Source organism: Emydura macquarii, unplaced genomic scaffold, assembly GCF_026122565.2.
Source record: "Emydura macquarii macquarii isolate MOO-44397 ecotype Brisbane River unplaced genomic scaffold, CSIRO-AGI_Emac_v2 contig_318, whole genome shotgun sequence".
Lineage (NCBI taxonomy): Eukaryota > Metazoa > Chordata > Testudines > Chelidae > Emydura > Emydura macquarii.
In genome coordinates this window covers 6,804,747-6,820,285 of record NW_027130455.1, presented here as the reverse complement: position 1 = coordinate 6,820,285, position 15,539 = coordinate 6,804,747, and the positions used below count along the sequence as shown (strand labels likewise).

General features: G+C 41.1%; 1 protein-coding gene across 3 annotated transcripts in view; it reads right to left on the bottom strand.

Annotated features, from left to right (window-relative positions):
* Positions 1-15,539, bottom strand: part of MTMR2 (myotubularin related protein 2) — a 75,932-nt gene that overhangs the window by 21,191 nt on the left and 39,202 nt on the right. For all 3 annotated transcript variants that reach the window (XM_067568013.1, XM_067568005.1, XM_067568004.1), the window contains 3 exons: positions 7,073-7,148; positions 3,861-3,955; positions 3,601-3,711 (listed from right to left, as the gene is read on the bottom strand). In XM_067568013.1, coding sequence (XP_067424114.1) covers positions 3,601-3,711; positions 3,861-3,955; positions 7,073-7,148 — 282 coding nt within the window. The remainder of the gene's footprint in view (positions 1-3,600; positions 3,712-3,860; positions 3,956-7,072; positions 7,149-15,539) is intronic.

The following is a 15,539-nucleotide window of genomic DNA, read 5'->3' as shown; positions in this document are numbered from 1 at the left end:
AACAGGAGGGAATGTCTGTGAGAAGGATAATGGCTGGAAGAACCAGAACGGTGGGTAAGAGAGAGGTGTGCTTAGATACCACAGCGACAGGCACCTCAGATATACCTGACAGAGAGAGAAGTTCCTATCCCCCTGTATTATTTAGAAGGGCCTGACAAAGCCATGCTCACTCACACCCCGTAGTACCTTATTCCTCAAGCAGGCCCACTAAAATCAGTGTGACCACTTGGTGAGTAAGGTGCCCCAGGAATAGGAGTAAGGATGGCAGAGCTAGGCCTGCAGGGTGAAATCCTGCCTCCCTCAAAGTTAGTGACTGAATTGCCATTGAATTTATGAGGCCAGGATTTCACCCACAGTGTTGATATTACACCTCTGCACCTGTGTATAACAAGTATTATTTCTCATGCTTTCTGGTATGTATCAAATGATGGGGTCATAGAAATGTAGGGCTGGAAGGGACATAGTCCAGCCCCTCACACTGAGGCAGAACCAAGTATCTCTAGACCATCCCCAACAGGTGTTGGTCTAACCTGTTGTTAAATACTTCCAATGATGAGGATTCCACAACCTCCCTTGGTAACCCACTCCACAACTTCGCTATCCTTAGCGGTAGAAAGTTTTTCCTAATATCTAATCTAAATCTCCTTTGCTGCAGATTAAGCCAATTACTTCTTGTCCTCCCTTCAGTGGATGCGGAGAACAACAGATCACTGTCTTCTTTATAACATTCCTTAACTTATTTGAAGACTGTTATCAGATGCCCCGCCCCCCCCGTCTTCTTATCTCAAGACTAAACAAGCCCAGTTTTTCAAACTTTTCCTCATAGGTCAGGTTTTCTAAACCTTTTATCATTTTTGTTGCCCTTCTCTGGACACTCTCCAATTTGTCCACCTCTTTCTTAAAGTGTGATGCTAGACACTGTACCCCAGCTGAGGCCTCACCCGTGCTGAGTAGAGAGGAACAATTACCTTCTACGTCTTAGGCTTGGTCTAGACTTGAAAGTTATATCAACATAGCTAGGTTGGTGATGGGTGTGAAAAAACCAACACACCTATGCCAACATAACCACCAGGATAATCACAGCTCTCATTGCTTTTATCGATGTAGCTAACATCATCCATGACAGTAGTGTTCCTACACAGACAGAAAAAACCCTTCTGTTGGGGTAGGCTGTTTCTACGCGACTGGGCTATGTTTATGTAGCTGTGTTATCATAGTTATGCTGGTATAGTCTCCATAGCATAGACATATCTTAGATACAACACTCCAGCTAATACACCCTAGAATGATATTTGCCTTTTTCACAAATGCACCACATCGTTGGCTCATCTTCAATTTGTGATCCACTATAATCCCCAGATCCTTTTCTGCAGTACCACTGCCTAGCCAGTTATTCCCAATTTTGTATATGTACATTTGATTTTTCCTTCCTAAGAGAAGCTCTTTGCACTTATCTTTGTTGAATTCATCTTGTGGATCAGATCAATTCTCCAATTTATCAAGATGCTTTTGAATTTATCCCATCCTCACAAGTTCTAAAAACCCCTCCCAGCTTGGTATCATCCACAAATTTTATAAACCTGCTCTCCCCACTCCATTATCCAAATCATTAATGAAAATATTGAACCCAGGACAGACCCCTGTGGGACTCCACTAGATACTTCTTCCCAGTTTGACAGTGACCATTGATAACTACTTTCTGAGTACAGTTTCTCAACCAGTTGTACATCTATTTTATAGTAATTTAATCTAGATCACATTTGCCTAATTTGTTTATGAGAAGCTCACGTGGGACTGCGTCAAAAGCTTTACTAAAATCAAGACCTATCACATCTACAGTCTCTTACTCCCCCATACATTAACTGGTGTTTTAAATATTTTATTTTGTCACACAGGCCTTGTGGTTAGTGCTGTTGAATTCAAGTTTCATTTCCTCCTACCCTTATGACCAATTATAAGGGAATGCAAAAACGAGATAACCTGCAGGCCCCCTCTGATCTGTCCTTGACATCATGCTGGGTTTAACAATTACACAAGAAAGATTGCACTTTGCCCTGAAAAGCTACAGAACTAAAGAAAGATTGGACAGTAGTTGTGTGGTAAGCCACATAATTGTATCGTATCATCCTCTACACTTTCCATGCAAAAATTATAATGCATACAATCATTATTGTGGACTAGATCTGCCAGCTGGTCTATAGCCATCCACTGCTCATTATGGTTATGTGGATCTCAATTCAATTCACAAGTTAAGATGTTCAGAGTCAACTTTAAATTCAAGACTATCACGCTAAATTTACTGTGTTTTATCAAGAAAGTCAGTCAAATTTGGCACCATTTCCTATTGTGTTCACTGCTTTACTACCCATTTACGCCAGCACTGATTTGATCCCTCACATACTACAAGTTCACTAATTCTGCTTTTTTTAATGCGTCCCACACCTCCACAAAAATATTCACATCTCTTTAGTTAATTCTCAGATAATTATGTCAACATGTGGACAGCAAGACATCAGTTTTGAAGATACTAAAATGATACTGACATATGCCACAGGCATCATGTCTATCTAGGTGATTATACAGTACCCAAACATCACAGTACCTGGGCACTCAAATTACACAAACATTTAAAAATATTAATAATTATTATATTAATTAATAATAATACACAGATATTAAAAAATATAGTCTAAGTCCTTCATTAGTTCTTTTTCAATTGGGGCAGATACTCAGTTTGTGTAAAATGTCATAGCTCCACTGACATCAATAACGGACTTAAACACGTAGGGCTTGTCTACACGAAGACCACCGGGTTTCCATTTAGACAACCCCATATGTTTAAGTTCATTATTGATGTCAGTAGAGTTATGACACCATGTATGGCAAATCAGGATGTAAATCTACAGCACACCAGTTTGCTGTGGATTAAGTGGCTATGTGGTCCCTGCTCCCGTGCACTAGAAGTTCTGTAGTGTGCTTTGACACGCTGCCATTTGAAACTTTGAAACCATTTAAAACGTATGGATCTTTTAGTGCATGGCAGCAGGGACCACATAGCCACATACAGCATGGCAAGCTAGTGAGCTGTAGATATACCCCGGCTTGCTGCACACTAAGTCTCCATATAGAGAAGCCTTAGATTCCGAAGTCACTTTTGAAAATATTACCAATTATCAAGCAGTTTAGGCCTTAAATTTAGGTTTTATTTAAAAAGGTGTTTTGGTTTGAGGTGTTTTTTTTTTTAATAACCAAAATCTTATGTTAATAAAAATAATGTTATGACAAATCTCCAATGCAAGTATTTATGATGCAAACATTGTGCTAGCGGGCAACCAGAGGGTGAATCTGACTCGCTTAGCTAGGTTTGGTATTAACCTAAGTACAACAACAGAAAAAGCAAACCCAACCATATAAATGGTGAAAACTGTGTTAGACTATTACAATTAACACTTTTCTAAAATCTAAGGTGTTGTAAGTCACACAGGTGAAGAATATAATATTTTGATTTATAACCAGTGACGCTATAATTTTAATAGAAAAAGCCTTCTTTAAAAAAACAAAACAAAACCCTTCTCTCCAGCCCTCCACGACTCCACTTACCTTGCATACAATCTCCAGCCCATAAGAATTCTCACCACGGCTGGAAGCACCTCCAATTTTCTCCACTCTGTTGATCACACCTAAAGAAGCATCTAGGACAAAAGGAGGGTCCTGGAAACAGTTGAAACTGGTTAGTTTAAAAGGGAAAAAAAACCCAAACCTCCAAAACATATGACCTCTATTTATACAGAGTCATAATGCGGGGCCTAGCACTAGAGAACATATAATAAACAAAGGAATCAAACGGTTACAAATCTTACCCTTTCCATGCTTTTGAAATATAGTCTGTAATTAGTAACAGTCAGGGTTCCTCTTACAGCTCCAGTGAACGGGCAGATGTAAGTCACATCTTTGCCTAACAAGTGAAAAAAAGAAAAAAGCAGCTAGTGCAAGTTTAAGGTTACTCTATGGGAGCAAAAAGTTAACAGTAGTAACTTACATTGACAGTTTTGCAGCTCTTACTCACTTGGGCAGTCCCACTGAAAACAACGGCACTACTTGCATAAGCAAATGCTCCCAGGTTTGCACAATCCTGCCCAGAATTATTAGTGCAATTTGCATTGCTGTTATAAAGTAAGGGTTCAAAGTAAAGGCTATTTGTGCTCTGGTATGAAACTGTACTTGCATACAAATACCACCACATTAGCATATCTCTAGGTTACACACATTGCTTTCAATATCACTGCATGGGCAATATTTATCCAGGAATAAGATAGACATTTACAAAGGAGGGATCCTCTAAGTTTTAGCACATATCAGGCACTAGACCAAATACCTACAGAAATCTTGTGGTACAATCGTGCAGTTTTAAGACACATTTCTTTTACTACTACCACATACAAAAATACAATCAATCCTTTCATCTTTGCATGGGTGTACATGACAAGATGGATGGAATATGTTGTCAATTGTACAACTAGAAAAAAGATGGGGGGAAAAAACAAACCGAAACAACAGTTCACAAAGATAAGAAACCAGAAGTTACACATTGGTTACACAGCTGATTCTTAAAAAACCTATTACTAGTCAAGTTTATTAAACTCCCTAATCAGGACTGGGGGCCCTCACTGTGTTGGTCACAGCACTAACATGGTAGAGAGGCCACCACAAAGTAGCATGCTTCGGTCCGGATCTTTCAATGAACTCTGAGTGGGTGTGTTTCTGCATCTGGCTGGGCTCTCTATAGGTGCAGGGGTCTGCCTGCATGGAGTCAATTGCAGGATCAGGACTTTAAATTCTAAAGACCAACCCCTCAGACAGTATAAATAATCATACCTCCATTAAAGCCAATGGAGCTACACCAATTTACACGAGCTAAAAATCTGACTGAAGGAGTTTATTGCCCAGTTGTCAATTATTTTTAATCTTTAATTCAGCGATAAAGTCAATCTGCCACAAAACGATTATTTTTGGTTCTGAATGATGCCTCAAAACAGCCCACTTCTCAAAAGGGCGGTCAGCGCGTTTCATTCATCCTAGACAAGAGGTGCTGCTGGCGCTCTACTGGGAACACTTCTCCTAACAACCCTTCTGTTTTAGGTCAATTAAAAATGCCAACATTCAAGTGGCTTTCTTGTCCCCTCCTTCCAGTCAATGCCCCACCACATCTCACGTCATCAAAACACTCTGCAGGCTCTGTGTAATGGCAACTGCTTATAGCACTCTGAAATGATAGGTACCAGCACTGCCTCGCTGTCGGAGGCACATTCAATCCTTTCAGAAAAGGCTTATTGACTACAGCTGCCAAATCCAAGCAGTTCACAAAGAACAGACCTTCTTTAGAAACTCCAGCTTCAAAACCCTAACAGAGCCATTTTTCAGGGGTTGCTTGGGGTGTCAGGCATGTGACTCCCAGGGAAGTCAGTGGGAGGGCTTGCCTGGCAGTCTGGTGACAGAGTGTCACTACCACGTGGGGATCACGGGGTTCCCCAGGTTTCCATAGTTGGATGCTGTGTGGAATCAGTGCGTCAGCTCAGGGGTGGATGGGGGAGGATAGAGGGTGTGGCCTGGAGCAGTTTGTGTTGCTCATTAGTGACCCCTTGAACCAAGTCAAGAATTACATTGGTAGGTTCCAGAGGGAGCCAGATAGAGCCCTGATTGGTTACTTGAGGATTTTTGGAGAGGCGGGGGGGGGGGGGGGGGGGAAGGAGAAGAAGGGAGTAGTGCTGGTGTAAATGAGGGAGCAGAGAATTTTTTGTGGGCAAAAAAATTCTTGAAAATTGCAACCTGTCTTCTCACTGAAACTTAGATCAACTATTTTGTTAAATTTGTATATTTTGACCAGTTTTAATTAAAACAAACACTTAGTTATGACAGTATTTTTCATCTACAGACCCCAAGGTATTTTACAAAGAAAAGGAAAATTTTTAGACCCAGATAATGGGGGGGGGGGGGGGGGGGGGGAGAAGAAATTTCAGTAGATTTTCTAAAATAGTAAAGCTAATCTAAACCATTTAAAAGGAAAAAAAGCATTTTCAACAGTAAATTAAAATCTACCCTTATGTAAAAGTCCTATACAATTGAATAGGAATGAAACCTATAAGAGTCAACAAAAAGAATTCTAAAAATCAATAGCATTGAATGAAAAATGGTATCTTGGCTATGGAATCCTATAGGTTGGTTAAAAAATTCTGAAATTCCCTATTATATCTTATAGCATGTGCCATCTTTCTATATTTTGTTTTTAGTACTTAAATATTCTGCAGTATCTTTTACAAACAGATACAAATACTAGCGACTCTATATATTTACATGGCTCCCCAGGAGCGCTCTAAAGTACATCTACTTGGCCATGAAATCGTAGTTGTCATCCTCGGATTTCTTGGGAAATGCCTGCAACACCTCAAAAGCTGAAGGTATTTAACAACTTCCCACATGTGAGAAACAACATGCATCTATGGGGCACAGGACAGTTTAAATGTCAGTCTCCAGCCACTGATTATTACTGAACATTTGGAGTTTTTTTAGGGAAGGAAACGAGTGTTAGTCCACCTTGTCAGCAATGATCTATTCTTCCAAGACATTACCTAATGTCACTTTTTAGGGGGAAGGGAACAAGGCACGGAAATAGATTAGAATGGCAGGTCAACTATGCAATACTGTTATTTATGAGACATCCCATTTTAGAACCCTCGAGACAAATCAAAGCATGCGAGATTTGATCAGAATTTCCTTCCATGGAATTCACCAGCAAACCTATAGTGCTCAATCACATCAGAGAGCCCGAAAGAAAAAACCCAGAATGAACCAGAACCCAAGAACCCCAAGTTTGCATACTTTCCAGTTGTCTCAGTTAAAGGCAACAGAGATAGGTCTAGACGTCGACCTGAAGGGAAAATTTGGCTACTGGGCAGACTGCTGTTAATTAGCCTTGCCCGTGGCAATGAATCCATTCAACACATGCTAGGGATGATGGGAATTCTGTCTAATCAATAGAAAACAACAACAAAAAATTAGAGCCATGGTCACATACCCATGTCTTTAATGGTTTCTCCTGGCAGCAAGGGAGGTTCTTCCATTTCCGCCAATTTATTAGACTCCCTCAGGACCTACACAAAAATGCCCCAGAAAAAAAAATGAATTGAATTAAATTTGCATAAATCGAAAGCTTACCTTTTTGATGTACATGCAATTGGTCAATAATACCAGCGGTAATAAACCCTTAGCACTCTTCTAGGGCCCTTCACCTGAAGATGCTTCACAAATATGAACTGGGTAAGCCACATCAGATTGCTGTGGTAACTATGATTATCCTCACTGTATTAATGAGGAAACTGAGGCATGCAGAGATTAATGGTGGGATTTTAAAAAGTACCTACGTGATTTGGGAGCATAAGAGCCACTGACTTTCAATTGGACTTGTGTTTCTAAGTCACTTAGGCACTTTTGAAAATCCCACCCTAAAGTATTATTTATTTGTATTGCCACAGTGCCTGGGAGTTGTAGTCATGGTCCTGGGCCCACACTATGCTAGGCGCTGTATAAACACAGAACAAAAAGACAGTCTTTAACCCAAAGAGTTTACAGTATAAGACATGAGACCACAGACAGACCAACAGGGGAGTGCAACGAAACAATACTGGGTCAACTTGCTGGGCAGAGGTCATAGCTCATCAGCCGCCTAACTGCTGTCAAGTTTTTTATAGGCACCATGGCACAGGAGGGTTATGAGACCAAGTGATTTGATCAAGGTCAGACACTGGTCAAGGTTGGAATTTGCAACTCCCAGTCCTTGTTATGTCAGCGGGTGGGAGCCCAGGACTGACAGAGTCATCTAAGTCATATTTAGGTTGCCTGGGGATTCCTAGCCTGTTCGCACAACTCTCCATCCCCTGGGGCTGTGTGGTAGCGGCACAAAGTGAACGAAGTGAGAGCTGAGGCTCTGGCCCAACATTCCTTAACTACTTTCTAGCAGATGTGGGGTGTGCATCCTTTTGATCCTTCCATTTTCAACAGAAAAAGGACACTTGGCTCTGTACGACATCACCATCACTCACTGACGCTTGTGGCATCTGCACCAGGGCAGCTCTTGTCATCCAACAAGTTTTGTTAAGACAAGATGCGTTTCTGTATTATAGTTTAAAGGAATTATTTCTCAAAGTGCTGTATTAACTAGTGCTACTTACTTACGTACTAGTGCTAGCAAGGAATCTATCTGTCAAACACATTTCCTGAATCTTTGCTGTTGTCTCTATTGTTACAAACGTATGTGTTGACAGGTATTTTGAAATAAAGTACCAAAATAATTGAAACTGGTGTGATTATATTGTGTTATTTTGAGAAATAAAATATGCAGAATTTTGCAGAATTTTAAAATATTGCACACAGAACTTTTAATTTTTTTGAGCAGAATTCCCCCAGGAGTAAAGCTGGTCTCTCACACCAACAGAAGCTACTCCAATAAAAGATATTACCTCACCCACCTTGTCCCTCTAATATCCAGGGACCAACATGGCTACCACAACACTGCACATTGGCAATACTCACAGGAGAGAGAGACACACACACACACAGCACGGTGGTAGTGGGGGGGGGGAGGAATGGGGGGAGGAGAGAGGATAGAAGGGGAGAGAGGGGAAGGGATAAGGTAGGAGAAAGATTTTGCAAAGGAAATTCAACAGGCCTGCCTGAAATTGTGCTCTAGAACCTCACAAGTCTGTGGTCAACTTTCATGTAGGATCAGCCAATGGCAGAACTTCAGAAAAAATAACGTTACTACATTCTGCAAAATAACCCACAGAAAAAGTAGGTTTCAGGATTTTCTCACAAGAGATTTACACATACATGAAAAGACTAACATGATCAAAGATTTCTTGAGACAGAGACATAATTTTTAAAAAATGCATTAGAATGAGTCTGTGAAAAAAATATGCAGCATTGTTTTTATTACAGCCAACTCAGCAACTGCAAAAGTAAGGACAAGCAATTTGGGTCCTACAATTGGGTCAAATTCTGCTCTCGTTCACATCAGAGTAAACATATCTTCAGTGAAATCAATGGGTTAAATCTAGTTTTACTCCAGCATGACAGAGCAGCTTTGGGCCAATTATTCTTTATAGTTCCAGTATTATTTGCCGACTTCATCTAGGGAGATCATCATTACACACAGAGCACCACAAGTATACATGATACTATGCAAACCACATGAAAAGTTCCCTTCCCCCAAACATCTGGCAATTTAAGGGTTTGATGCTGTTAACACTTCTACCAGAGGCAGTGCTTACTAGTCTCCCACTGACATTAATGGGACAATGCCCAGTAGTAAGCGATTGCAGGACTGGGCCGTAATACAGGCAAAACCAAATATGAAGCAGGGGACAGCACTTCACAACACCACACACAGAGGAATTGTCAAGGAGCCCCAGGTAAGGAGTTCACGCAAAAGAAGTGGGTTCTAAACAGGACACTGAAGGAGAAATGGAAATGGGCTTAGTACACAGGAAAAAGGAGAGCCGGCCCCAAGAACTGGGGCAGAAAGCAGTTACGAAGCTGGCAGTGGGAGGAGATAAAGGGAGGAAATCTCAATTGTTTATACGCATAATTGACTTGCACTTGACCGAATTTATTCTTTGTGTTGTTTCTACCTGACCGCTGAGCGGCAAAATCTGCACAGTAAATCATCAAGAAATGGAACCCAAGGCCACATGGTCCAATCTGGCCTGTGCACTTGAGTCCTGATTCCAGCCTTGTGTTACACAATTTAAAGTGAGACTACAGGTTCCCATATGAAACTGCTATTTAATGGCTACTGACAAAATTACGGTCTCCTTTTACAGAGCCAAACTTCACCTTTTTGTTGGTTTTCCCGTCCAGCTAATCCCCGCCTCACTAAACTCCCACCCAAAAGGTTTTAAAGAACAAACAAGCAAAAAAACAACCCCTCAACCACACACCAAAAAGGGCCAAAATTGTGGCACTAACATGACATTTGCAAACCACCGCTCTGCTCACTCTGCATGCACGTTACATCCATTTCCCCCACTGTGTGGCTGCCAGCCAGTTGGCCCCTCAAGCATACCAGAATAGACGTTATAAATAATAATACAATCTTCTGCATTCCCAATCTCTGAACTCTCATCCATACATTTTGCAGAGCTCCCTGCCCATTTTACCTTGGCCAATAGCACATCACTCACAGCTGGGGGGGGGGAGGGGGAGGGAGAGGGGAGTGTGAGAGCAGAGAAGTGAGTGGGGCTAAACATGGATTTTAAAAAATTAATCTTCCAGCGAACCATTTATTTGCTGATAAAATAGCCATAGATTCAAAATCCTGTACCAAAAGCAGAGAATCCTCAGTAAACTATTTAACTAATTGACTATTTTAATGCGCTGTGCAACGGAAACATATTCCTGATTATTGTATCCACAACTTTTTTGAAAAAAATGCAATTCTTCTGAGGATAAGCACATGCTTCAATTATTTCCTGAATAAGGATCCTCTCCTGAATCAGGGCCTTATATTGTAAGTTGTTAGGACAGGGACTGTCTCTTAGTGTGGGCCTGTGCAGTGCCTAGCAACGCAGGGCCCCAATTTTCTGGACACTATGGTAATGTAAAAACAAGGAGAGTTCTGTAGCACTTTAAAGACTAACAAATTTAATTTCAGCAGGCATAAGCTTTCGTGGGCTTCAGCCCTCTTCCTCAGATGATCTGTATGAAACATTCTTAAAACTACAATACCCACCTGGAGAAGTGAAGAAACAAATTGACAGAGCCAGACAGGTACCCAGAAGTCACCTACTACAGGACAGACCCAACAAAGACGACAACAGAACACCACTGGTCATCACCTACAGTGCCCAGTAAAAACCGCTCCAACACATCATTAAAGATCTACAACCTATCCTAGCAGATGATCCGTCTCGCACAGGTAGTGGGTGGCAGACCCATCCTGGCTTACAGACAGCCCCCCAACCTGAAGTAAATATTCACCAGCAACCATACACCCTACAAGAAGTCCAATCCAGGAACCTATCCCTGCAACAAACCCCGTTGCCAGCTCTGCCCACACATCGACTCTAGTGACAGCATCACTGGTCCTAACCACATCAATCACACCATAAGGGGCTCATTCACCTGCACATCCACTAATGTAATATATTATGCCATCATGTGCCAGCAATGCCCCTCAGCCATGTACATTGGCCAAACTGGACTATCACTTCGCAAAAGAATAAATGGACACAAATCAGACATAAAAAATAACAACATCCATAAACCAGTCGGAGAACACTTCAATGTCCCAGAACATTCTGTCTCTGACCTGAAAGTTGCTGTACTTCTACAAAAAAACTTCAAAAACAGACTTCAAAGAGAAACTGCTGAGTTAGAAATCATCTGCAAACTTGACACATTCAAACTGGGTTTAAACAGGGATTTGGAATGGCTATCTCATTATAAGAAGTAATTTGCTCTGATCACCCATTCTCACCTCCTACTCAATGGTTGTCATTAGGCCTCAAGTACCCGGCTTTCATCCACCTACCTCATTGTTGTCTATGCCTTTGGATATGTATATGTTGCCTCCTATATATGTGGCCAATATTTGCTGTATTATTTCAACCAACTGCATCTGAGGAAGTGGGCTGAAGCCCACAAAAGCTTATGCCTGCTGAAATTAAATTTGTTAGTCTTTAAAGTGCTACAGAACTCTCCTTGTTTTTGCTGTATACAGACTAACATGGCTACCCCTCTAGAACTCTTCTATATGGTAATGTAAATATTAGTTAGAGAATTTTCCTTTTGCATATGTGATATTCGTTAATCTCCCAACATGTTAAAAGCAATATGCTCTTATATCTAAGGTAACTATAGACATTCTCCTGACTGAGTCTAAGGCCTCTGTGCCTCTCAGAGCCTGTATGCCAGCTGGCAAAGGGCACACCCAAGCACTGTCGGGACATCTAGCCAAACAATGTCTTGTAAGGTATCATATAAAACTGGTGACACACTTGTCATGAAATATCACTGCAGGATGCGTGTAAGGGTTGGGTATACGCAGTTGTGTATGTGGGCTGGAAATATGTTTTGAAGGCATCTGATAAACAAGCCTGGCCTAGACAAAGGAATATGGATTTACCTGTCTGCATGGATCAAGCTAACAAGCGGATGAGAAAATAGCATGGCTTGATTCCCAGCAAAGGACAACGAAAGTACATTTGCATCTAAAGTCAACAAAGTGATCAAGCTAATTGAAAAAGCAAACTGACCAGAGGATGAAGAAAGGGCTGGGTACCTGCACCCCAAAGAACAAGCAGCAGGGAAGAAGAACTTTGTCTGGGCTAATCCTTCAGAAAACCTTTGAAAAGTATTCTTTGGATTATGAAAGGGAAGAAAAGAGACTCCTTTGTTATCTGTCACTTAAGGGACAAAAGGGGGCTGAGCTCTTGGAATCTGTGAAAGGTAGATCCCACCACCATATGGATTGTGGACGCTGAGAAATTACTGTAGGTGTGAAATTGCCTGAGACCAGGATTATAATCTGTTAAATTTTAGACAGTAGGAAGCGTGTTTTATATATAACCATTTTCTGTTTCTATTCTCTCTGCTTAGTATCACTTAATTCACTAGTCTTTATTGATAATCTTATTCTCATTTTATAATAAATCCATCTCAGTCCTGTTACATTAAAGTAAGGTCTGCATCCTCAGTTGAGCCAACAGGCTGGTGTGTAACCTGTCTCTTTGGAGACAGCGGACTTGGCACCATGGGGGTCAGGAACTGGGTTTCACTGAATGTTGCCTGCAAGACAAGGTTAAGACTGGCAGAGCCTCGAGGAGTTTGCAGGAGCAGCGGACAGACAGGTGTGGCAGGGAGCTGACTCTCACAGTTTAAGCTCCAGGAAAGCTCCCTCTTGCTGAGGCCGAGGGTAATACAATGGCTTACGGCACTGGGCATCCCGAGAAAGTGTCACAGCCTCCTTCCTATCCTCCTCCTTGATCTATCTGCCACCTTTTAACAAAGTCCATCTCTCCTCCTGAATTTACTGTTCTCCACTGCTTTGTGTGGCTGTTCCATGGCATTTAATCTTCCGAGTGAAACTCCGTAAGACAACGTTACCATGATGCATGTACCAAAATGTATTCTTAGCCCAAGATACTGTAAAATGGGTATTAAAGAATCTCAGGGGGGAAAAAGGGAAGTGGGAGTCTTCTTGCATTCCCTACAAACACCGGAGGCCCAATTCTGCACCACTCAGGTCAATGGGAGCTCTTCACTTACTTGAATGGTTGTAGAATCAAACCCTGGATGCTTATTTTAGAACAAAATAATTGATCACCGGCGCATTAATTTCTCCATTAATCAAAACATTTCCTACAGCGACACAGCAGATTTTGAGGGCATTGTTTTTTTGGAATTTTGCTAGCAAGATGCTTCTGTTTCCTTAATGCTAAATTAGATGAACCATAAAACAGTAATTGTGTTTACTTGATAAATCCCACAGTACTCTGCAAATATTGTACAGCTTTGGAGAGATTTTCAGCTGTCATTTAGGACTATTTCAAGGGCACTTTGGAAGGATTTATGTGCTATGTCTCTTATTGGAAATGTAATAAACTATAAACTGAGCAAGTAAATGGGTTTCTGCGGATTACTTTAGAATCACTAGGGATACCATGACCAGACTATCTGTGGAGCAGAATGGCAGGACAAACTGCATGATTGAGGCATTGGAGCTTTTCTGGGGATTAGTGACCAGATTGGCTGAATACAGCCATTCAGCCCACCAAGACATTAATCCCATAGAAATACCTTGTGTGTTAATCTTTTGGCTATTATAAAATGAAAATGGGAACAGAGCAAAACACCAGAAGCATATGGATCATTGCAAAATGGTACATCCAAGGGATCCCATAGTCTGTACAATGGCCAGTGAGCCCACAGGAATTATCTCACAGCATTCCATTCGGTTTATACTGGAACACGATGCTGAAGACAGTCTCTCAACTTGCTTTAGGATAATAAAACTCTCATTCCAATTATTATTAAGCCAGAGAACGTAAGGCTGTGCCTTTCTCTATTCTGGAGGACTCCCATGTGGTAAAATGTCCAGTGCAAGTGACTTTCAGTGACAGCTTTCCAAGCCTTGAACAAATACAAGCAAGCAAGTAAACTAAATAAAATTCACCCGTTGCATCTTGCACCCACATGCCCTGACTGTTTCAAGTAAGCATAACAAGGCTTTGAAAAATCCACTTGCCTACTTGCCACTAACTTGGATAGCTTTAAAAATGGCCAGAAGATTAGATTGTTTTAAAAAAAAACTAAGGCCACCAAGGAAATGAAGATGGCTTCCAGGAGAGGGGAACATAGTCTCACAGCAGTGTTTTCCTGGTTTATTTTTGTTTTGTTTTTCTTGACTAACCTCCCATCCAGCCCTACAGTTCCAGTTTTGCAGGGCACTTCAGTCACTTCTGGGGCTGTAGTGACCTCTGGGCCCTTCAAAATGATGTCTGATTGTGAGCTGAGGGTTAGAAATTCAAAGGTTTTCATTGCTGAGGGCCACGAAACGGGAGCTCAATGGTCTCCAGCTTCTCTCTTCAAGTTTATGTAGCTTGGTGCCTCAAAAAAATCCTCTCAATAGGCTCCTACAGCAACTCAACTCCATCACCTACTCAACACGTCTGTCTCCCTGGCACAGAAAGTCACTGAAAATATCTGTTCAAACCAGGGATGTAAAAATTCCTTTAATTAATAATCCGTTTAAACGTTCTAAAGGCTCGGCTCCCCTCTGCCAAGCAAGAGCTTATGTTTAAACTAATTAATAAACGATAAGACTGCTGCTTACCGTTTAAACGTTTAACCACTTACATCCCCAATTCAAACGAGTCCAAGATTTTTAATACAGAGCTTTCTTCAGGTCGAATGGAGTCGTGGGAAACAACTGTTCTGTTCTTGAACACTGGCTATCCAATACCTTTTGCCAGTGCAGTGGCCTTTCTGTATCCGCTTTTTAATTATTTTCCATTTGTTAAACAGATTCCTAGTGAAAGGTTATTAAAATTCCCAATGAAAGAAATAAACTAATCCTAAAAATGCACATTAATGAAGTTCAAAGCCGCAGTCTGAGACAGACGAGTTTAACTTTTGGGAATGAGTTGGTAAGTAACATAAAATTAAAAGCGAAAATAAATGCTCTGGGCAACAAAATGTGATAAATGCTGCTAGCCAAGCCAAACCATTGAAAACTGGCTTTTCAGATCAAGGTATTAATTTCACTTAGGAACTTAGTGTTGAGTAAAGTAGAAATGCCAGATGTGAAATGACAACTATTTGTCTACAGTCACTTACCACTCGCAAAAAAGAGAGGAGGAAAAAATAGCTCTCCTAGTGCAAAGGCAACTAAATCCACAGAAAATCAAATCTTGGCCAAGTATTGAATGCAATCACCCTTATAAAGATTCTTATTAGCGTACTACACTCCTATTGGCTTCTCGCTC